Source organism: Mus pahari, chromosome 7, assembly GCF_900095145.1.
Source record: "Mus pahari chromosome 7, PAHARI_EIJ_v1.1, whole genome shotgun sequence".
Taxonomy (NCBI): Eukaryota; Metazoa; Chordata; class Mammalia; order Rodentia; family Muridae; genus Mus; species Mus pahari.
Window position 1 is genome coordinate 29,819,896 of NC_034596.1, and position 23,476 is coordinate 29,843,371.

General features: G+C 46.2%; 1 protein-coding gene across 3 annotated transcripts in view; it reads left to right on the top strand.

The window, feature by feature from the left end:
• Window positions 1–4,355: 4,355 nt before the first annotated feature.
• Lamb1 (laminin subunit beta 1) overlaps window positions 4,356–23,476 on the top strand; it is a 63,559-nt gene continuing 44,438 nt past the window's right edge. The window contains exons 1-8 of one of the 3 annotated variants that reach the window (XM_029540802.1): window positions 4,356–4,372; window positions 4,690–4,811; window positions 5,924–6,099; window positions 8,389–8,524; window positions 11,549–11,622; window positions 17,614–17,802; window positions 17,889–17,952; window positions 21,671–21,873. In XM_029540802.1, coding sequence (XP_029396662.1) covers window positions 4,775–4,811; window positions 5,924–6,099; window positions 8,389–8,524; window positions 11,549–11,622; window positions 17,614–17,802; window positions 17,889–17,952; window positions 21,671–21,873 — 879 coding nt within the window. In that variant the 5' untranslated portion in view covers window positions 4,356–4,372; window positions 4,690–4,774. Of the gene's footprint in view, window positions 4,373–4,467; window positions 4,812–5,923; window positions 6,100–8,388; window positions 8,525–11,548; window positions 11,623–17,613; window positions 17,803–17,888; window positions 17,953–21,670; window positions 21,874–23,476 lie in introns of those variants that run through there. The other 2 variants (XM_021202711.2, XM_021202710.2) reach the window with 2 other exon arrangements.

The window sequence follows — 23,476 nt, forward strand, 5'->3', positions numbered from 1 at the left end:
CTGGTCACCTTCTTCTCAGTTTCATGTGTTGGTTTCCTCCTCAGAGTTTGGGGGCAAATCTCCTTCCTATCTGATTCTATTCCCAGAAACCCTCTGTGTACCAGAACTTCCATTTTCATCTTTGTGTTTTCTGTCTAAGCTAATAGGCCAACAGCATTTTATCGACAGGTGATGTTTCCACACAGTACAAGAGATTCTCTCTACAGGGTGAGGCTAGGGAATCTCAAGAGACATATTTGCTCCTGCAAGACCACTCTTTCAAAACTTCCCCAAACAGGATCAACTGGGGACCCAGTGTTCAAATGCTTAAGTCTATGGAAGACACTCTTATTCAAAACACTTTAAGGGGTTCGCACAAAGGTACTCTGAGACACACAACTGTTGCCCTCCGAAGCAGCAACACATTCAGGAACTGAGGAAGTTGTAGGAACTACAATACACAAGAATTGGTTGGTAAGTAAAAATCTGGTATTCCTGAAATGAACTAAGTCAGGTAGTGTTGGGATTTTTTTTTCCCTTTAATCAGAGAAAGTGCTATTATTCATATTATTTTATTATAAAAGCAGACATATAAGACTTAAGAACTTATAAATGTGTGTGTGTGTTTGTGTGTGTGTTTAAGGGGTGGGGGTCAATTCTGAATCTCCAGAAATACACTTCAATCTAATTTTCAAAGAAGCCAAAATCCAATACTTTTTTGAAGAACAAGCTTATGTAAATAGTCAGGTTCTCCGATCTAAAGATCAAAGTCTTGAATGCAAAGTCCTCGATGCCTCGCAGTTCATCAGAATGTAAGATGAGACACATACTTGGCATTTAAATCCTGGGAAAGGAGATGACCTTGAAAATGGTTCTGGGTGGAAGTTTTTCAAGTGGGAATAATAAATGCCTCCAGGAGATAACTGCCCCATATTCTTTGAGACATAATAGCCAATAATTTGCAATCCCGCCTGCCCATTCCAAATCAGAGAGTTCTCCAGGGTGAGCATGAATGAACGTGTAGCTGGCCAGAGTGAAGTCCTGAGCAAGCTGACTACCATGACAGCCACTCCTCCTAAACTTGCAACATTTTCAGGAAAAAAAGAAAAAAGGAAGTTGTATAAACTTTAGTAAGCTGCAAGAATTTGTTCATGTGTAAAATTGGAAAGTATTCCTAAAATGAACTCAATAGGGCAGTGATGTCCTACTAGAAACAAATTCATAGTAGGTAACTAGACATATATGAATTAAGGATGTTTTTAAAACAGAGACTAGTCTTAACTTTGATTCAAACCCTGCTTACCGAGTACCTCTCTGATGGACCTGCTGGCCAGTGTCTGGGTGGGTGGGGGAAATGTTGTGCTTGTCCTTGCCTCATTGACTCCTGGGAGAGATAAGCGCACAAGCACAGAGTTGGAGCATTGGGTCATAAACGCGGCATCAGGCTTAATGCTGGAAGAGGGAAAGGTTGTGCAAAAAAGCCACGTGGATGCACAACTCCGTCACCATAGAGGGCACATGAGTAGTCATGAAGACACACACTATAGCTTTTTACAAGAGAATAATATGATGAAGGCTATGACTCTGAAGACTCCTGTGAGTCCTGGGGAGGAAGGGAGGGTGGGGGGGGGATGAGGGGTTAGGTCAAAGGAGTGGCTGAAGGAGATGCATCCATGATTTGCAAGCTGGGCTGGTTTCATTGACATGTTATTTATACCCTCTGCTGCCACTGTCATTATTAACAATAATGGAGTTCCAAGTTTGTTTCCCTGCTAATCACGCCAGGGCACATGAAAGTCCCTGACTAGGTAAGGGGTGAACCACAACAACCAATAATCCAGACGACAGTTAACTCATCTTGTTCTCTAAGGGCGAGTGGAAAGATGAGCTCAGTTGTGCATCAATTTTACGTGCCTGTTCATCGCAAAGTGGAGCCACTTGGTGGCCTGTTGGAAAGTTCTGAGTCAGATAAAGGATACCGATGTGGACAGAGAGGAGGACGTGGGCAGTTGGTGGAGCCCCTGGATGTGGAGGAATGTGTGTGAATGGAGGTAAATAGAGAAGATATGAACTTGGTGAACACTGGTGTTTACAGGACCAGAGATGGTGACGAGAAATGGAAAAGGTCAAATCCTAGGAGAAGCATCCGAATTGTGTCCTGGGTGCCAGGATCGGAGGAGTCTCGAAGAGGAAGGGTGTGGTCATTTGAAGCATATGTCCCTACTGGGTCAAAGAGGACCACGACATATGTGTGTGTGTGTGTGTGTATGTGTGTGTAGACTGCACTGCACTGCATTGAGCTGGACAAGCTAAGAGCCATGGTAGAAATGGAAGCAGGCAGGATTGCGGTGGGGCAGAGGAGGAGCTGTGAGAAAGCAGAGACCCTAAGGACAAGAGCCTAGGCTACAGAGAGGAAGGAATGGAGGACATGGGATGCAAGGTGCTTCAGGGCTCCTTTCACTTCTAATTAAGATGAAAGAGATCCAGCAGCTTTTTATATGAGCACGTTGCTCTTAGCAGAGAAGAGGAGGCAAGTACGAGGTGGGCTCAGTAAGCTCCAGGTTCAAGGAGACACTGTCTCAATACATAAGGAGGATAACGGAGAAAGACACCAGATGTCAACTGCTGGCCCCCATGCATGCACATGCATCACATGCAAGTGCAAAAACCCTTATTTTGTTTTTGTTTTTAGTAGTGTTGGTTCCTGTGAGCGAGGTGGTCAGGAAAGCAATCAGTCTCTTGAGAAGTGTTGAAGGTAACTAACCCTTTACAAAGAGAGAGGACACTGGCCAGGGGCAGGAGGCCAGCAGGACTTGTCTGCTACTGTAGCAAAAGCCAGTCTCAGAAAAGAGGAGTTGTGGGCTGGAGAGATGGCTCAGTGGTTATGAGCACTGACTGCCCTTCCAGAGGTAGGTCCTGAGTTCAATTCCCAGCAACCACATGGTGGCTCACAGCCATCTGTAATGGGATCTGATGCCCTCTTCTGGCGAGCCTGAATATAGCAACAATGTACTCATATATGAATAAATCTAAAAAAAAAAACCCCACCAAAGTGTTAAAGAAAGGAAGGAAGGAAGAAAAGAGGAGTTGAATGTCACCTGCAAGCAACTTAGATGTAAACCAATACAAAACTTTAGTTTAGTCAAGGGCCCTAAAGGTTAAGCAAGGAGCAAAGAGGTTGGCATTATTACTCTTTTTCTTAATGCCTATAGACACCCATTGCAGAATTAAACCCTTTCAACAGTAGGCTACTTTTAAGCCCTGCAGGCTGCGCAGCCAGCCCTTGGGAACCCCAAGCATCCGCGGGGCCAAATACTGGAGAAACTGCAGCAGGGCGAGTGCTGATCTGGAGAATAATTAACACAGGTTTCTAAACTCCGAGAACAGCGAACTCTACGGTCTAATGATTATAAACTTCCCTAGGCCTAATTTCATTTCAGCTGAGTTAAAAACTGACCAATCGGCCGCTTAATCCCTTCTCCTTGTGATGGCTGGAAAGCAATCGAATCTGACTGGTCTAACAACTGATTTAAACTCCCTCATTCCAGGGTCAGACTAAGGAACACTTTAAGGCAGTCGAGTTGGGCAGTTACAAAGGTTTGGAGTCTGGTCCCCAAGCTCTTTTTCCTTTCTAAGGTTCCCCCAGTGACAGAGACCTTCTGTTTACCCCCCACTTAACCTTGCAGTGCTATGAGAGGGTTCCTTAGAGCTCTTCATCTCCCCTTCCCCGCGTGCTTAAGGTGGTTGCAGGATTCTGTTTGTAGTGTGGAGAAGGGTGTCTCATCAAAAATCTCCAACTTCCTGGCTGTGTCAACCCTTCCACCGTGAGGTGGGAAAAGGAATTCAAGAAATTACCTGGGATCAGGTAACACAGGTTATTTTGTGTATATTTGAACAGAAGAGAATTCAGAGCCATAATCCCCATGGGTACCAGAGACTATAGGTACGTTCCGAATAAATCCGTGCGCAAAGAATGTGCAAGAACACCACACATGTAGCACCCACCCACGCATAGCTCTAGCTCTTTGAGTCTGAGACGTGGTGTAAGGAGCTGAAGTTCCTAAGAGCCAGACAGGGTGACCCTCTTTCTAAGGGTTTAACCTAGCTCACCTCCCTCCAGCGCTAGTTGCCAGTGTTCCTAGCCTTGGGCACACTACGTGACTCACTTCTTATAAACGTAAATGTATGAGGCCGCGGTAGGTCCTACCGGCCCCCTTTGCCGGCCGATCTACACACCTACCTCCGGGACCAGCCCCGACGCATCCCTCCCCAACTTGCTCCACTTGGGAAGCGCGCCCAGAAACGGACCCGCCAGCCCACGCTGGGAACTCAAGTACCAAAGCCCTACAGCTTCAGCAGACGCTGCCTTAAAACAAAAGAGGCGCTTGGGGAGGTGGGACCTGGACCTCAACCCCCACCCCTAGCCAACTTGCTGTCCTCCGCCCCCTCCGCCCCCGCTCTCCATGTGCGCATGAGCAGAGACGCCTCCCTAGGTTCCTCCCTAGGCGAAACTTTCTAATTCCCTTCTTTGGGCCGGTGGGCTGCCAGGAGTGGGTTGAGCGCTCGCCCAGCCGGGTGAGGAGAACAAAGTAGCTAAGCGACTTGACCCCCTTCCTGGGCCCAGCCCCGGCTTCCGTGGGAGCGGCAGGAAATGGAAGGGCCCCTCTCCTCTCTTCCAACGTTTGCCTTTTCTCCCCGCTACCTCTCCAGAAAGGAAGACCCGAAGAAAAGACAGGCAGCTTGCCTGCCGCGTCCTCCTTCCCGTGCCGCGTCCCCTCGGTTGCAAGGACTGGACATGGGGCTGCTCCAGGTGTTCGCCTTTGGTGTCCTAGGTAACTCAATAAGGGTTGGGGGGAGGGGTGTGCTCCGGCGTTAGGGAAGAAAACCCCCAAACCGGTTTGCCCCCGCTTTGAAGGCAGTCTTGGGGGGTCGGGGGGAGAGAGAGTGGTTGGAAATGACGCCGTGGGATCGATCGCCACGGCTCTCGCTTCGGTGGTGGCCAGGGACCGCGCACGCGGAGCTCCGCGGACCCGCATCCCCTGGGTTCTGCGCACAGAGCTCGCGCTCCTGCAGGTTTCCGAGGTGATCGCTCCAGGGCTTTGCACCTTTTACCAGTTAAACGCCGTTTCCCCACTGCGAAAGGCAGGCTCCCTGGTGTGGCTGGGCAGACTGAGGAGGGTCCTGGAAAAACCAATTACGCACAAAAGTGTCGGGGCCCAGAGCAGGCTTCGACTTGGGTACAGATTGGAGCCATGTGGCTTTAATTAACCATCCTTGTTTGTCTCGGGATGGCACCATGAACAGTTGGGCTGGGTGCTTTGCTGGAATGGCGAAGCGTTGAAGCCACTATAGAGCTACAGAGACACACCAGCCATCTCTAGCTCAGGGAATCAGTTTCTGTGGCAAACGCCGTGCCTCACCCGGCGCGATCGCCGGTGACCCCGGCGCGTGCACGCGGACATATTTTTGTGCCCCCCCCCACACGCCCACAGATTAACCACACTCACACCGAAGATGCGCGCACTGCCATGTGCACGCGGGTTTTCATGAGCGGGTGTGCAGCGCGTGGCTGGGTCAACCTCCCTGCGCCCTGGTTCAGGCACTTCGAAGTGACTCGGTCACTCTGTCCACCTTTCCTAGAGGGGCTCTGCTAGGCTGGGGCAGATCAGAGTAGACAAAAGAGTCAGTTGGATTTCCTCGGTGCTGCGCTCAGCTGCTAGTCAAACCTAATGCCGAGTGTGAGTCTTTTGTTTGTTTGTTTGTTTAATTTCATCCTTCTCTCCTTCCCTTGTCCCAGCTTTCCAGGCCCCTTCTGCGCCTCTCCACCATGGTTTTTCTATGTAGTCTCCTTCCTCTCGAATCCTCTCTGTCTGCCCCTCCTGCTGTTCTTTTCCCTTGCTTTCTTCTTCCTTCTTCCTAACCTTGTTGCTTTGCTCTTCTGTAGCCCTATGGGGCACCCGAGTGTGCGCTCAGGAACCGGAGTTCAGCTATGGCTGTGCAGAAGGCAGCTGCTACCCTGCCACTGGCGACCTTCTCATCGGCCGAGCGCAAAAGCTCTCAGTGACCTCGACGTGCGGATTGCACAAACCAGAGCCCTACTGTATTGTCAGCCACCTGCAGGTGAGGCGAGTCTAGTGAATGCATTGTGGGCTGCATCCTCCTCCCAGCTGATCAAAGGGGCTTGCCCTGGAGTCTCCACATCCTGCTGTCAATCTAGATAGGAAGTACAACCCGCAGAGGAGCCCTGGGATTAAACCAGTAGCTCACCCTGTCGTCCCAATCTCCATTTGCACAGTCGCATCCGCCAAACATTTCCTGCTACCTCCCACCCCCATCAGTAGGGGAAGCCCAGGGCTGCAGATGAGCTTAGCCTCGTCCTGTGCTCTGTAAGGACCCCCCCCCCCGTGTTTTGTTTTGTTGTTGTTTATACTGTTTGTTCAAATCCTTTTGAAATTGTGTACTGAAGATGGTTCAGTCCTCTTGCATGTTGGGTTTTCCTTCTTTTGCTTGAGTATAAGGATGCTCCAAGCACTGAAGTCTTTTCGAGTTGATTCAGGATCAGACATACTTCCTTACTGAAAAATGCCCTGGTTGTCATGGCATCATCGTAGTGGAAGACCGAAATGAAATTTCCGAGCGGCATATGCTTCTAAAAGTGGTCTCAGGTTTTGGGTTTCATTGATCATGTTTAGATAAGAGCTAATGTGAGAAAAAAGTCATCCAGTCCTATCTCCATCACCACCCCTCCACCACCCCCTACCCGACTCTCTGGGAAAAATAAAAAGAGGCTGAAAATGGAATGGGGCCTCTCAGGGTGTCAGGTGTGAGTCTGTGGGTGACCTGGGCTTTGCACATGTCGTGTAATGGCGTCACAAGTGGCAAAGTGGATTCCACTCATTTGCTTCCAGGTTTATACAGAGCTGTCTAGACTGCTTCCTCCTGATTAGAAGAGAGGCTATAATTAAACTTTTTTTTTTTTTGTAGTTCTGGTAATTGTTCTTCAGAACAAGTTTCCTTGACTACAAGTTAATGAAGGCAATTCATGTTACCTTGTCTAATGTTAGCATTTTAATTTCTCCTAAAATGTCTTGCTAACATTTTCTTCAGAGGTCAGGGTGCTCTCTCTGTCCGTGAGTCACCAGATCCTGAAATCAGCTTTGTCCACAGTGAAAACTTCACTGAAAAGCAAGTAGAGCCAGACTCCCTGGTTTGTATGATTAGCTGTGACACTGTAGAATGCTTGTCGGAGATCTCAGGATCTTCCCTCTCTGTGAAACACTGAGAAGTATAGGATGAAAACAAGGTACTGTAGTTCCTGATCCCTTTGTACCCCAGCCCTGACTGCCCCAGGGGTCCTGCCCCCATCCCCCATCTTGGAATCTTTTGGTGAGAAGTTAAATTAAATAGATGCAAATGTTAAAGTACAGTCTGTATTGGCATTGTATTACCTCCGACCAAATTCTGTTTATAAGATGTGCATTGGTCTGTAGCTATTTCATGCTTACCATCATTTTTAGATGTAAAAATAATCTGTATTCCAGAAAATGTAGGCACAGAGCCAAGCTCCATATGAGAACTGAAGCCCTTAAATGTTGTTTATGGTTCACTGTGACATGCTGTGAAGAGGAGAGATCTAACCCTGGAGTGGCTGTGGCTCTCATTTAGAAAAAGAAAGAAAGGAAGGAAGGAAAAGAAAAAGAAAGAAAGAAAGAAAGAAAGAAAGAAAGAAAGAAAGAAAGAAAGAAAAGAAGAAATGAGTTTACTTCTATGGAAACCAAAGTCTGTCCTCATTCTAGCCTGTGCTCATGTGGGACCCTCAGAAGTGCCCTCCGTTTATGGTGATCCCAGCACAGGACTTCCCACCCCAGATACTCTGAGCAGTTTGCAGGTCAGCCTGCTCCCCATCCCCCATCCTTGGACAAAGCAGAAGCTAAGAACCTGGCTCCTCAGGATGCGTTTGTTCACCTATGGCTCCTGCCTCACGTAGGCTTAAGAAAATCAGGCCCACAGTTTTGGGTTTTGTTGTTGTTGTTGTTTTCGTTTCCTTCTCACTTTGCACTATGTCAGCAAAAACTCTGCGTTACCTCTCTTGCGTGTGACTTCTGAGTCAGCTGCATACGGAGATCAAGATGTAAGCCGAGACGTTTAATTTTGATTAAATTAGTAGCTTATGGAAACAATGCCCTATTTCACTCATGATCTTAAGTTGCAAGAAAGGAGGAAATAGTTTTCTGGGGCATTTTGGACAGTTCAGTAAGTTTAAAAGTGAGAAAGAGGCCTTATGTTATATAATTTTTCCACGTTCATCTTTCTTGAAGGTGGTCGTCTGTTTCCTGTGGATTTAATGATCTTTTTTTTTTTTTTTTAGTGACATTGTTTCATGGCCTTATGCTACTGTTGTGTTTTTAGGAGGACAAGAAATGCTTCATATGTGACTCCCAAGATCCTTATCATGAGACCCTCAATCCCGACAGCCATCTCATTGAGAATGTGGTCACGACATTTGCTCCAAACCGCCTTAAGATTTGGTGGCAGTCCGAAAATGGTACGTGATGAGTGTGGGACCAAGTCCCATGAAGTGTGTCTGGGAGCTGGGAAGAAGTTCACATGGGTATTTGTGACTGCGATTCGCTTCTTGGTTCTCTGATGAGAGCCCCTGACAGAATTACTGTCTGGGACACTCAAGCTTGCTCAGTTAAATTTGACCCTCCGTCCTAAAGTCTGTGCCCTGTCAGGAAGCAGCCTTTGATGATAGACCAAAGGAGTTTGCGTAGGCCTCTCACCCTGAGGGGGCTTCGGGGGGAGTGTGTTTGTGCTCAAGGGAGTCAGGAGAGAGAGAGAGAGAGCAGAGCACAGGAAGGCTACACACCTCAGGCCTTTCACAGAACATAGCACCTTTTTTTATTGGTGTTACCAGCCCTCAAGGAAGGGGGTGGATAACAAAAAAATAAATAAAAATGCATAGCCCCTCCCCTACCTTCCAGCCACAGAAGATTCATGAAACAACTTGATAGTCCCATAAAATAAGAACTGTGACAAGGCTGTACAGCTTGCCTCCTTGTTTAGCAGTGAAGTGAGTGTAGCCTAAGCAAATCAAACAATCAGATATGTTAATGTTGCTAGAAAACCAAGGCTATGTGAAATCTAGGGAATAAAGGTACAGCTAGTGTACCGGTCACTTAACTATACAACTTGGTCCTTAGTTGTTTTGTTTTTTTTTTTTAACAACTTGTTGCTTTATATAAAACACAGGTTGGCTTCAAACTTGAAACCCTCCTACCTCAGTCTTAAAATTGGATTCCCAACCTGAGATTACAGGTATACACTGCCATGAATGCTGGACTTCATTACATCCTTTTAGTTTTCAAAATTGTAGGAATTCTTGTACGTAAGCTTCCATAAACAACCTGGAAACGGCTAGATCTGCTCATTAGGTGTCCTGTATCTTTGGCTGGCATTTGTCATTTATCCCTCCCTGTTATAAGGAATTCCTTTATGGCTTTCAGTAACTGGCTACGGATTGCAGGTTTTTACAAGGACGCGGAATCTAGTCTAGTTTATTGGTCAGTCTTGAGACTCCTGTTGGATACAAACTTAGCCTGAGAGAGAGAGATGGGCCCTCTGAAAGCATGTAGCTAACTTTTCAGAATTGGTAGTTTCTACAAGAGAGTGCACTGGTGTGGTTCCTTGTGAAAGAAGACTGTCCACCTGAGTCACAGGGGTCCGCAGAAACATCTTCAGCCTTTTCACGAGCAGAGTCTAAATGCTCTTCCCGACCTCCCACGCTGTGGAGTGACCCCTGCAATGAAGTAGAAATACATTGCATTGCTTCCGGGACATTGGGAGGATGGCCCCCATTCTAGCGGAGAAATGTTAAAATAGTTTTCGACGTGGTTAAAGGTTTTCTTAATGATGTCAGGAGTTCATTCGTTTCAGTAGCTTTGAGGGGAACAAAAGGACCCAGATGCCAGAGAGATTTTGCAAACAGTGGGGCCTGAGCTCTGTCACAGAGAGAAGATGAGATTAGACAGATGGGGTTTGGCATCCAGAAAGTCACCCATTGTTACTATACCTTGTCGTCTCTGTTGTCTGATAGCTCACAATGCAAGACTCTCTGTGATTCTGACATTATCTCCTTTCAGCGTGTTGGGCGGGAGCTGGGCGGTTAGAGGGTGAGGTTGAACCAAAGGCCTCAGGTTCAGGGACTGGCCTGGAATCCCCAGTGACTTTTAACTAACTCTTGGATATACACCAATAAAATAATCTTGGTCGCTTCTCTGTTGATTTTTTTTTTTTTTTCTTCCCATATTAAGAGGAAAACCCTGAACCACTCTACTTCTATCAGGCTGTGAATCTAAAAGGAATGCGCTTTGGGGATACAGGACGCAGTCCCTTTGTTACAGGAATGTTGCTAAGTCTTGCTTTGTGCTTTACCTTATTTCATTATTTCTCTCTTAGTTCTGAACAAACATCACAGGTTTTCAAAAGCCTAGAAGAGGAGAAACGTATAGTTGCTCAGCTAATACTTCACTCAAAAGGAACTGCCCAGAGTGGTTTTGTCCGACGGTTCTTTTTAGCGAGTTAGATAAGGCTCATTGCTATGATTGCTGTGTTTTTCTTTAGCATTCCAACTAACTCATATCCGTTCCAGTGACCACTTTTCCCCCCCTCAGTCGGCTTGGCCATTTTCCAGCAGGCAAGTTTATTTCAAAAGGTCCTACTGACTTCCTGAGAATATACCAGCTGTAACATGATTCATTCTGACACATTCCTGTCTTCCAGACATCTTTGCTTGGGAAGATGGACCCTGGGGGCATCTTCTTACAGGGACTGTAGAACAGTCCTCTTAACCCAGGGAGGCATCTATGAGGTCTCTGGGGGTTTAGGGAGGTGCTTCTTATCCCTGGAATCCCAGTGGCTTTTTTAGTGTGTTCAGGTGGGTCTCTGACCCTCAGGGCACCATGCACCATACAGCTTTGTTTGCGCAGGCTTTTCCCCTGGAAGGGAAGAAGTTTGTGTTTGTTCAGGGACAGGCTGATTTATCTGAGGGGTTCTTTGCCTCAGAGGCAGAAGTGTATAGCGGAAGATCGCTTGCACCAAGGATGCGTTTCCCTGACTTAGCACTTGTCGCCAGGTGTGATACTCACCTGCTTTCTTTGCTGGGGGGGGGAACGTAATTATTTGTATTTCTTCTGTGTCTCTGCAGACGACCCCCTACTGGGCACTCCCAGTGTGTGTATATGAGTGTGTGTGTGTGTGGGGGGGGTGCCTTTGGCTTGGAGGGTTGGGGGCAGTGGGTGTGGCTTCCCGAGCAAGTAGCATTGAGAGGCCTTCTGCCTGATGTCTGTGGCAGTGAACAGATCCAGTAAGCAGAACTCCAGAGTGATTTATGGAGAACTAAAGAAATGCAAAGGACCCCCTCCCCCCCACACTAATAACACCAAATCCAGTTTTAAGACGAAAGGGGAAACTGGTATGAGGAGCTTAAGGACCATTTAGGAAGAGAGTTGGCTGTTCAGAGGCATTCCCCGTTGGTCTCACCATTTCCTTTACCGCTGTAAAAATCCAGGTGTGGAGAACGTGACTATCCAACTGGACCTGGAAGCAGAATTCCACTTCACTCATCTCATCATGACTTTCAAGGTAAGGAGTCCCTGCTCTCTCGGGTGCAGGCTTGAGAGCTCTGTGACTGCCACATCCAGAGACAGTCTTTCTGATGAGTTGGCCTAAATGAGAGCTTAAATGTTATTGTTGTCTTAAGTTGGGATAATTGCGGTACTTTCAAAACAGGGTCGTGAATAACTGCCCTTCACAGGTGCTAGCTTCTTATCAGTAAGTAGATTCTTCATCCTAATTTATCTATAAACTTTTAATTAGAGATCCCTTTCTTTCTCCCATCGAGGAAAGCAGTGCTTGACTCCCTTCCAAACCACAATGAAACATTTGCAGAGTACCTCTCTCATCCTTCATGGTTATATTCTACAGCTGAATTTGGTAACTGAAAACAAAGTAATGTTTCAAATCTTAGGTTCCAAGGTTTTGCCAAAATTGTGGGAAGAGTTTTACAGTTCATAAAGAAAAATGCATGCCTTCTTAAATGCAGTTGTTTTTTTTTTTCTCTCTCTCTCTCCATTTTTCTTTTCAAGACGTAGAATGATTCTAGGACTAGGGAATGTCTCTGTACAAAGTGCCTTTGTTTCTGAAGCAGCTGCCTGGAAATGACAGACTTCACATGGCCCAAAGTACACGTTGGCACACACAAAACTCATAATTTACTTCTTGCTCCCATATGAAAATCACCTTTGCATAGTTCTCAGTTGGAGTCAGGGGCTTGCTGGCATCCTCTCAGGTTAGGAAAGGGGGCTGGGGAATCCATTTACCTTGCTGGCAAGGAACCACGCGCTTCTGTCTGGTACCCAAGTATGAGAAGTAAGAAGAGAAGTAAGGGCAGGCGTGGAAGTCAGAATGCAACTAGGAGGGGCATCGAGCTCTGAGGTTCCCAGGCCTGTGTACCTCAACCCTTTGCTGGCCCCCAGTGGCCCACTGTGACTGCTGGGGCAGGCAGGGTGATGGAGCCACCTAATACCGACAGTGGTTGGATAAGGGCTATTACTAGCTTATCAGGGACTCCTTGCTGCCAATGGTCTCCTTTCATTGGCCACACTCAACCTTAATGGTTAAATCCAAACTGTCATCTTCATGTTTCGTGACCTTTAAAATATTTACAGTCCTCTTTATTGATGTTCATGGCACCATCTTACTTTGGAGAGAGCATCTGCTACACAGACATCGATGGCTTTGAGTTCATTTATGTTCAAAATCCTTTGAGCGCGTATTCTGTGGTTCAAGGGAAGAGTGGGCCAGAGATGAGATGCTGTTCTACGCCTGGGTGCTGAAGGTTAGGCTGAGACGGTGCTGAGGTATGGACTGTGGGTACAGGATATGGACCTCAGCTTGAGGGAGAAGGTAGATCCTTTCAGGTCCAGCTTCTGTGAGACAGCAGAACCCATACCAGAACCGTGTTTGCCATGCTCTGGGCTGGCTAGTCTGTTCCTTCACTCTGCTTTAAAAGGTGGGGTTAATGTTAGCTCGTATTGTGAGAAGACTTTTCCTGGAGAAACAAAACAAGTCTATCTTCTCATACCCCAGATAGGAAAGCCCTGACAGACCAAAGTACCGGTGCTGATGCTACCAGAGTCCAGTGTATTGATGAACCAGTGAGTTTTGTTGGAGTTATAGGAATTGTTGGAAAAGTAACAGTTATTTATAGGAATGTGGGTGAGGGGTTACTTACAGGAGCAGAAGAAATGACTCAGATAGTTGCAACTCTAAGGCCCACTTCAGCATTGATGACAGCTCACAAAAGCTGGGAAACCTGGAACCCTCTGCATAGCCTGCAGGCCACTCAGCAGGTTAGAGAGTGTCCTTTCTGTGTGCCTCAGTTGATCTAAACCTCTTTCAGGCAGCTCAGCACCTAATTGTTGCTTGTCTGATAGCTGGTTTTGTCTGAGAGTTTTCTTTGCCACTTGGCTTCCTCCTGTCTGATAGCTGGTTTTGTCTGAGAGTTTTCTTTGCCTCTTGGCTTCCTCCTCTCAGCTTCTATTTGGGACCTAGAGAGTCTGGTCAGTTTCAGGGACTTCCTGGAGCGGTTTTGAGTTGTTTCCCTTCCTGCTCAAGGAATTCCTTCAGGATGGGATGTTTAAATCTTGGGAGGAAAATATTACACAGCAGCCTGGCATAGGGAAAAAACTTCAGGAGCGGAGATCAGTCGTGCCCTTTCCCTGGGCCAGGAGGGGTGAGAAAGATTTCAGAGGGGAGATCTAACGGAAAACTGCCATTGGTCTGAGAACAGTGAACCTTTGCTGCACTCTTTGGATAAGCATTCATTTGTTTCAAGGTCAGGGAGGTGTGGAAAGTAAGTGTGGAGAAGCACGTCCCAGTCAGCAGGACCTCAACTCTTTGCTGAGGAGTGGAAACTTTATAGGCAGTAGGGAGCCACTGACTTATGGGTCACCAAAATAATTTCGCAAGGAAACCCGACATGATGGCACAAAGCCGAAACTCCAGCAGTTGGGTCTCGGCGGGTTCAAGGCCAGCCTGATCTATATATAGCAAGTTCCAGGCTAGACTGGGATACATAGCCACAACGTGTTTTGTTTTTATTTGTTTGTTTTTTCGAGCTATAGATGATAGAGCATTTTAAATTTCCAAATGTTAGAAGCTCATCCGTCCTTGGAACACTTTACTGTGTATCCACATGCTTCTATACCCCACTACCCTTTGCCCTTGCTGCTCTGAGAACCATTGCAGAGAGGAGGAGGCCCCTACTTCCTGAGAATGGTCACTTGGGTGCTTTAGAATCAAAGGCTGACCTTGAAGTGGAGAAAGCGCGGAGGCAGGTCAGGGGAAGGAAAGGGTTGTGTCCAAAATAGCCTGGAAGTCAAAGTCCTTAAGAAGATGTGGGTCTCCTTAGTAGTACTGTAAAGGAAAGCGGGAGACAAAGATGAAGGACTCATGTTTATCCTCAACCAAGCTGGCTCTGGAGGTGGCAGCTTACTAGGTGGATCAGGTTTTCTTAAGTTAGAAAAGCTTATTTGTGTGCATGTGCCGGTATGTTTTTGTTATGGACAGATGTTTCCAGTCTCTTCTGTTTATTATGCATTCAGTGGTCCCGGTGCAGCCCGAGAAGGGGCCTAAGAGGGACGGTGACTAAGCCAGGAGGTGGGAGTGGGGGAGAGGCTTCCGTCCTTTAGGTGAAGTGTGTGGTTCCGGTTTCCAGCAGCTTCTTGACTCCACAGGAAATTGGATGACTGGGCAGTGGCCCTTGGGATTTAGAAGTTTCCAGAAAGTGAGAGACGAGGCAGCCCCGCCAGGACGGACGAGCTTCTGTGTGTTTCTTCTCTGCTGACTAAGGATACAGAGATATCAGACGGAGGTGTGCCCTCCCAAGCCGCTTAAACCTTCCTAACTGGGAGCTTGGCCTCATGGGATTGGCCATGCTTGCACACCTGCCATACCAGCTGCGGATGGTCAAAGGTGCCTCTCCGTTCCCGTTCTAAAATCCTTAGTTCATTGTCATATTCTGCCTTGCCCCTGTCAGGCAGGGTTATCAAGGACGCTAGCAGGCAGGTTAGCGGGTTTTTGTTAGTTCCCAGCATCAGCCCATCTGCCAAGTGATGAGCTTACTCAGTTCAGGAATTCATATTTACTTAAGCTCTGTTTTCTAAGCTGGCTGAACTTTCCTTTGACTCTTTTCCACGGCAGTCTGGCTTCCTCTTCCTAAAGTGCGCACAGCATGTTCGTGGCTGGGAAGCCTCTGCCCGTGGCCCATTTCTAGAGTTCCATCTGCGTTCTTTCTTATTTACTCTTGGCTGTGTCCTTCACGGCCTCCTGAAGCCTTGGGTCTGGTTCCTATTCCCCTCACCTTCTGTCTGTTCACTTTCCTGCTAGGCCACTGGCTGGGGACGGGGAAGGTACGCATGCGTGAGCACACAGTCAGAGCTGAAGGAAAAGGCGGTGACTGTTGCCAGTTCCAGTTCTCCCCTGTGCATCCTGTTGGGCATTTTCCTAGAGTGCTGGCCTTTCTCTTGCCATTGGCTTTGTTGGAGGGAATTCAAGTATTAAGTGATCTCAGTGACTTCCAAATCTACACTGCAAAGCTGAATGCCATCCCCATGTATGGCTGCCCCAAAACGAGCATGAGAGGCTCGCTCGTGCCATTTTCAACCCAGCCACCTGTGCTTTGGGGGCCTATCTGCCTTTCCTCTAAGATCTAATAGATCAACTATATGTAACTCAGTACAGTGTGCTGTCACCAACAGGACAGTAGACTTCATGTCTCTCCGTCCATGTTACAGCTGTTGGAGTGTGAGACCTTCTTCATCTTTTCTTTGGTTCCTCTGTTTCTTGTCATCTTCCATGTTTAATGACAGTGCTGTCAGAGTTATTTTCTCTGTATAAGCTCTTCATTTTGTTAGGTCCCACAAATCTTTTAGTGTTCTCACTTATGTGCCAAAAAGGCTAAGAAAGCCCGTTAGCATGTCAAACAGTAATGTCAAATAATAATAGTAATAATAATAATAATAATGTCAAATAATACTGCACTGGGCACTGAACCTGGGGCCACCCTGAGCTGAATCTCCAGCCCTTGAGATCCAGTTTGATGTCATCTCTCTGAAGTAGTCTCTGGGTTTTTGTTTTTCCTTTAAAGATGTGGTACAGTATGCATATCAATATTCCCCATTCTTATGGGTACCACTCAGTGATGTTAGATATACTCAGGGTTTCGCAAATCTATCACTGCTGTCAGTTTCCAGAACTCTGCCGTCACCCTAGATAGGAACTTGAACTAGTCACTAAACAGTCACCCCTGCTGTCTCACCCCTCTTCCCCATGACCCCTTTCTGTTCCCATCTAAAATCCTAGGTTTTTCATATATATGAAATCATAATATTTGAAAATTTCTGTGGCTTATTTCACTTAGCACAGTGCCTTCAGGGTCCTTGCATGTTATGGCATCCCTTCCTTCTGCAGCTAAATAATAGTCTGTTGTATTTATCGCATTTCGTTTTTATTAATTTATTTACTTATTCACTTTATATCTCATTATACAACCCCTCCTTCCAGTCCTCCCACAGCTCCTCCCTCTTTCTTCCCTTCCCCTCTCCTTTGAGAAGGCAGAACTCCCCCCCCCCCGCCACCTCCCATCCCCAGTATCACCCTCCCATCCTCTCCCACTGAGGTCAGACAAGGGCAGCCCAGTTGGGGAATGGGCTCCACCAGCAGGCAACAAGTTCAGGGAGAGCCCCTATTCCAGTTGTAGGGGGATCCACATGAAGACCAAGCTGCACATCTGCTACCTATGTGGGGGGAGGAAATCTAGGTCCAGCCCATGCTTGCTCTTTGGTGGGTGATTCAGTCTATGGGATCCCACAACGGTTCAGGTTTGTCAACTCTGTTGGTCTTCCTGTGGAGTTCCTATCCTCTTCGGGTCCCTCAATCCTTCCCCCAACTCTTCCACAAGACTCCCGAGCTCCATCTAACGTTTGGCTGTGGGTGTCTGCGCTTATTCCATTGGCTGCTGGGTGGAGCCCAGAGGCAGTTAAGCTAGGCTCACATTTTGTTCTTTACCAGCTAATGGGCGCTTTGACTGTTGCCACTCTTGGGCTGTTATGAGCAATACTGCGTGTTTTCTCACATTTCCTGTGGCGGTACTGTGGTGCTTGACATATTGCACTGTGACTATGATTTTTACATATATATATGTGTGTGTGTGTTCCTTAGACTGTGTGTAGCATATGGATGTTATATAAGCCACTGGCTGATGCATCTATGGAATGATTAAATGAAGAAGTGAGAAAGCAAGCATTCAAAATTAGTTTTCTCCTGGGCATAGCGGTTAATATAACCCAAGTGTGTTTGCTACAAGGGCCTGTTTATAATCAGCTTCAAAAAGAAACAGTTTGCTGATCTACCAGGTGATTGGTACAAGTACTTCCTTTCAAAAACAGTCTCCACAGAAATACCAACCACACAGAGTTAGCTTGACGTTTTTGTCAACACAGGAGTGATGTTTTTGAAAAGGACAGATTAGCAATCAGAAACATGGCATGAGACTTTTCCCCCTGCTTCTAGACGTTCCGCCCAGCCGCCATGCTGATCGAGCGGTCTTCTGACTTTGGGAAGACTTGGGGCGTGTACAGATACTTCGCCTACGACTGTGAGAGCTCGTTCCCAGGCATTTCAACTGGGCCCATGAAGAAAGTGGATGACATCATCTGTGACTCTCGATATTCTGACATTGAGCCCTCAACGGAAGGAGAGGTTTGTATGCCTCTGATTGAGTTCTCTACTTGTGAATCTGGCTTTTTGATCATTGCAAAAATACCAACCCTCTTATCTATTTTTAGGTAATATTTCGTGCTTTAGATCCTGCCTTCAAAATTGAAGATCCTTATAGTCCAAGGATACAGAGTAAGTAAGCTTGTTTTGAAATAAATGCTTAGGTGGGAAATAGTACTTATGGCTTATGGAGGGTCCCATCCTACCCAGCACTGTGTTACCCCATATCTTGATATTCAGTCCTACATCCACCTAGATCTTCCTTTGTGGTCTTCCAAACCAACTGCTCCAAATGACCAGTAATCAGTGTTCACTGATAAGAAACACATTTTGACTATGTCACCAGAACTCCAAAAATTGGACTGACTACCTGCTGTTTTTGATGCTCGGTATATAAATTACAGTACAGATTAAACTGCTGTAATCAAACTCCCCCTAAATATAGTTTCTGGAATAAAATAGATGTTTCTTTTGCTTGTATGAAGTCAGCAGGAGGGATGTTTAATTGTATGTCTGTGGGTATTTTACCTGCATGTATTTGCACCATGTTCATGCCTCATTCTCTAGTAGGCCAGCAGAGGGCATCAGATCCCTTGGAAATGGAATTACAGAGAATTGTGAGCCACTGTGTAGCCTGGAAATCAAACCCAGGTCCTCTGGAAGAGTAGCCAGTGCTTTTAACCACTGAGCCATCTCTCCAGCACTTGGAAGAATTCTCAAAGAATAACTACAACTCAGTTGCCATAGTTAGTTTCACTGTATAAAATACAAGATGATACTCAGTTAAAAGTTGAGTGACAGATGAATAACATGTTCTTTTTTAGTACCCATGTAACATTTTAACTGGCACAAGTGTGTCCCATCCAGTATTTATGGTTTTATGGTTAGTATGTTTTTTTGTTTTTTGTTTTAATTGAATGCTATTTAGGACTGACTGACACTAAAACCTAGGGCTTATCATCAATTCAGTTTAACCGAGCATCCTTTATTACTTGCTGAATCTAGCTATGAAACTACCTCTTCCTAGGATTGTCTACGCCAGCAGAATTAGAACACTGTCGCTGTCCTCATTCTGATCTGTAGAGGTCAAGAGTAAAGATAAGACTTGGAGGTTGTCATTATCACTTCTGTGCATTGCTATAATTAGTCTTGTAGCTAGAGAACAGAAGATACTTGGGACATATCTCTGGCAAGATGGCCTGTGCTCTGCTAAAACTCTTGGCAAGAGCTCGTATCCACAGGCAATGGGAAACAACAGTACTGAGAAAACCAGAAGTGCTCATCATGACAAGGAGATGTAGCAAGGTGAGGACCATGTAGGCTCTCGACGGATGAGAGTCCAAAGCTGTGCATACCAGGTGATGGGGCGATGAAATGGCAGCTGATTCTGCCATATGATACAGTTCTTAGTTCAGAGGCTGGAGAGATGGCTCGGCCCTTGAAGGCTAGGCTCACAACAGTCCTTAGTTCAGTGCTCTTTTTTACTGTTCAACAGTTGTATATATGTTATTGCAGGACTACTTGTAAATCGCAGGAAGCAGAATCAAACTCGCTGGCTTTCAAGTCAGACCTAGGTTTAAATTCTGACTCTGTCATAATATAGTTACATGACCTGGTGCCTTAAAACTTTTCCTTTCCCTCTTTCCCCATCTTCACCTGGAGAAAGAAATGCCAACCTGAGGGCAAACAAGTCGTACACACGAGCAGCCCAGCGTGCAGTGGGTGAAGCTTTGGGTACTGGTGATGTTGACTCTCTTGCCAACAGCTGCAGCTTAGGTCTTGTAGCAAGTCTGTCCTGTCAGAGTGAAAGTCATAGTGTCAGGGTGCCAGAGGGAGCTGGCCTCCCTTGGTCGGCCTTGCTGTGAGGTTGCAATCAGTCGAGTAGAGACAGGTCTGGTTCTTATTGGTCTTTGGCGGCTGTATGCAGCCCTATTTTTAACCAAGGTCTCATGGAACTTCCACGTTTGCAACATGGGAGATAAAAGTAGAAGAAAACTCAGGGGATGTTTACAGAAAAGTCTGCTTTCTAACTTACATTAATTTTAATGTGGCCTAGACTATTCAGGGTCTACAGTTCATTCATTCATTCGTTCATTCATTCATTCATTCATTCATTCTGTTGTAAAACCAATTTTTAATGGCAAGTCTGTGTAGTCTCTGAGCAAGCCACGAGGCTGTTTCTTTCGGTCTCAAAAACTAGTAGTGAAAGATACCCATATCAGCTCCAGGACAAATGTCACTGGAGTCCCTCACAAGGCTCTCCTGCTCTGCAGGTAAAGTGTGTGGCACTGAGGAATGTATTCAGTTCGTGACCTTGAATTCCCTTGGCTTTTGTCATTCGGTGGCATCTGGAGACCTGTTTCTAGGAAGCGCCTGTGTTAGCTGATCACGCCTTTGATTTACTTAGAAATCAAGGGGACAGAATTTCTATCATGGAGACCTCGGAGACTCACTTCAAAGTGGCGTGCCTCTTAGAAGAGCAGGCAGCCTGAGGCTCTGTTGTTGCTCCTGATGTCGGGAGAGAGTGGGGAGCTCTTTGCTCCTTTGAGGGCTCTATGAAGTTCAAGGGTTTCTGGCTGCCCTCCACGGTTGCTTTGCAGCCTCTAGTCCCTAGTACTCACTGTGCAGGAGAGCTTTGCAGATGTTGCCGTGCGCAAGATTGTGGGTTCTTTGTTTTGTATTTGAGTTTTACAAAGAGCCTAAATTTAATGCATGGACTCTCCCTTTCCAGCCCCAGCCATTTCTATAGTCTTCATTGGAAACTGTGCATGTGTTATAACTGTTTGACTTGTGCATTTGGCGTCTGAAAGAACCTGATGCACTGGGCTACTACCCTTCTGTCTTAGGATGTATCTTAAGTTGTCAATAAGCATTAGCACAAACACAAGTCAAGCTGGCAGGCGATTTCAGAATCCAGAGAGCCATGAGAGGCAGGCAGATCCAGTGGGGTCCACTTCAGTAGGAACTGCTTGGCCATTAAGGAAAAACCACCTGAGTAGCAGGTGGACTGGCATTTGGTCTATTTAGTTATATAGAATGTGACCTAGAGAGGAGGAGGAAAGCATAAAAGAAGACAAACAGATTTGTAAGAAACTGTTACGTAGAAGAAACAATTTGCCTGGCAACCTAGAACTAAGCCCCTTTGTCTTCATGTCACTATACTGAATTAATAAATATGAAAATGTTTTGCAAAAATATGTAGACTACAATGTTGCTTAAAACTTGCTTGAAAGAGGCAGTTGTGAATTTGAGAGGGATCTGGGGAGACTAGGGAAAAGATAGGACAAGGAAAGGGAGGGATAATAGAAATACAGTACACATATAATTTTAAAAAAGTACTGTAAGACAAGCTTGGTTGAGACATTCTTCTACAAAGGCAGCTTTTCTCTATTGTTAAATCTGTTTTTGTAACTTGGATTTAAGTAGAAGGAAATTTCAAATAGTTTTTTTTCTCATTCAAAAATAAACACATAAATGTTCCTATGACAGTTAGAATTGGCACCCAGGATAAATACCCTTTTCTACCTGAAAATAATTTCTGACTTTGACAGCAGGGGCTGTGGGAGCCAGAAGGTATGACAGCATTTTAGATTAAGGGGCAATGGGTTCTGGAACTCCATGGTTGTGACCAATGTTCTTACTAATCCAGGAGATTGTGGTGGCCTTCCCAGCTTTCAGAGGCTGTCGCCCTGTGTTAAACCTTACAGTCGTCATCTAGTTCATCTTAGAGGGGCGGAGTTTCCTTAGGCCTCTGCCATTTGTCCAGTCCTTCACCTAAAAGAACCAATGTAGAATTGCTACAGCATGCTTGCCTGTCTGATCAGACCTTTCCTCTTGGTGACCTCTGTAGATCTATTAAAAATCACCAACTTGAGAATCCAGTTTGTGAAGCTCCACACCTTGGGAGATAACCTTTTGGACTCCAGAATGGAAATCAGGGAGAAGTACTATTACGCTGTTTATGACATGGTGGTTCGAGGGAACTGCTTCTGCTATGGCCATGCCAGTGAATGCGCCCCTGTGGATGGAGTCAATGAAGAAGTGGAAGGGATGGTAAGTTCTGGGGAGAGCTTGTACTGGAGACCTGGAAGACAGGGCAAAAAACCAAAAACCTTGTCCTTAAGCCTGTCACAGGGTTTTTCTTTAGGGGTTTTAATTTACCAAAATAGACTTTGCTTTCTGCAACACGGTGGTTGAATGCAGATTTTCTTTCCTCTCTTGGAGAGTTGCTTAGGTTATGAGAACGTGTCCTGAGACTGCTCGTTTCTTGGCTCCTGAATTTGTTTTTGGAATCTGTTGCTACATGCTGACTGTTGTTGTCATATTTTATTGACCAAGGATTAAAAAGTTGTCTAAATAACAGTCCAGTAAGAAAGATTAAGAACCACAAGCATCCCGTCTTCATGCTAACAAGAGCAAGGTGGCCTCAGCCCAGAGAGACTGGAAGTTGTAACAACCGAGGCCCAGAGCCATCACTTGGAGATCAAATGGAGTTTTCTTTCTGTCCTCTCCCTAGACTTTCCTTTCTTTGCCATTTTTATATTGTTTGCACATCAAATGTTATGAAATGTGAGATTGCACTTCCTTGCCAACTGGTTGACGGGCTGCTAGTAACCGTTAACTGCCACCTTCTAGCAATGTGCTGCTAATGCAACTACTAGTTTTTGTCTAGTGGTTGACAACAAACTAGAGTCTCCTGGAAAGAATGAACCTCAATCAAGGGATTACCTCATCAGACAGACCTGTAGGCAAGTCCGTGGGGGCATTTTCTTGATTAGTGGTTGATGTGCCAGGGCCTAGCTCACTGTGGGAGGTGCCACCTGTGGGCAGGTGATCTGAAGAAGGCAAGTTGAATGAGCCATGGGGATGATCAAGCAACATTCCTTCATGAACTCTGCTTGAGTTCCTGACCTGACATCCCTCGGCGATAGACTGTGACTTGGAAATGTAAGCCAGATAAACCCTTTCCTTTTCCCAAGTTGGTTTTGGTCAGAACAACAGAGAAGCAAGCTATAGGAATTAGAGAAGCCAGGGTATTGTACTCTAATCCACTTAAGTGGCCGCTGGAAAAATTCCTCGAACCCTTGGGAATTTAATACCAGACAGGATTCTGGAGCTCACAGGGCTCTGCCAACCTTGAGAGAGGAGACCTAAAAGTTAGCGGTTAGTAAATGAGTAGCTAGTGGTGGGCATTGAACCCCAGTCCCTACCTCTGCCTCAAGCACCTCCCTGTAGTCTCGGAGCCTCTCTGGGTGACAGGTATGCCTTGCTTATTTGCTATCTGTCTCTTCAAGACTTGTTAGTCTTTGTCCAAAAGGGTGCAAGATCCAAACACTCTGCCCTTCGAAAACCTCTTCCTACCCTTTCCTCCAGCTGAAAGTCTTCATGGGTAAACAAGTTGGCTTTTTAACAGCCTGGAGGGAGGGGTGTGTTTCTAATCGGTACATCTTTCTGAGAATTCCAGACAGACTTGACTTTGCAGCATAACAAACCTTTGTGACCTGACACCAAGCCATTCTCAGATGCTGGGTGTCTTGTGTGGGCTGGGAGACTGTCTGCTCTTCAATTCAGCATGACAGCTGGCAAAGAAAGGATTTTGAACTCTACTTAAATGCACTCCTGTCAAGGCAGGTGCAGGAGAGGAGGGACCTGTCTG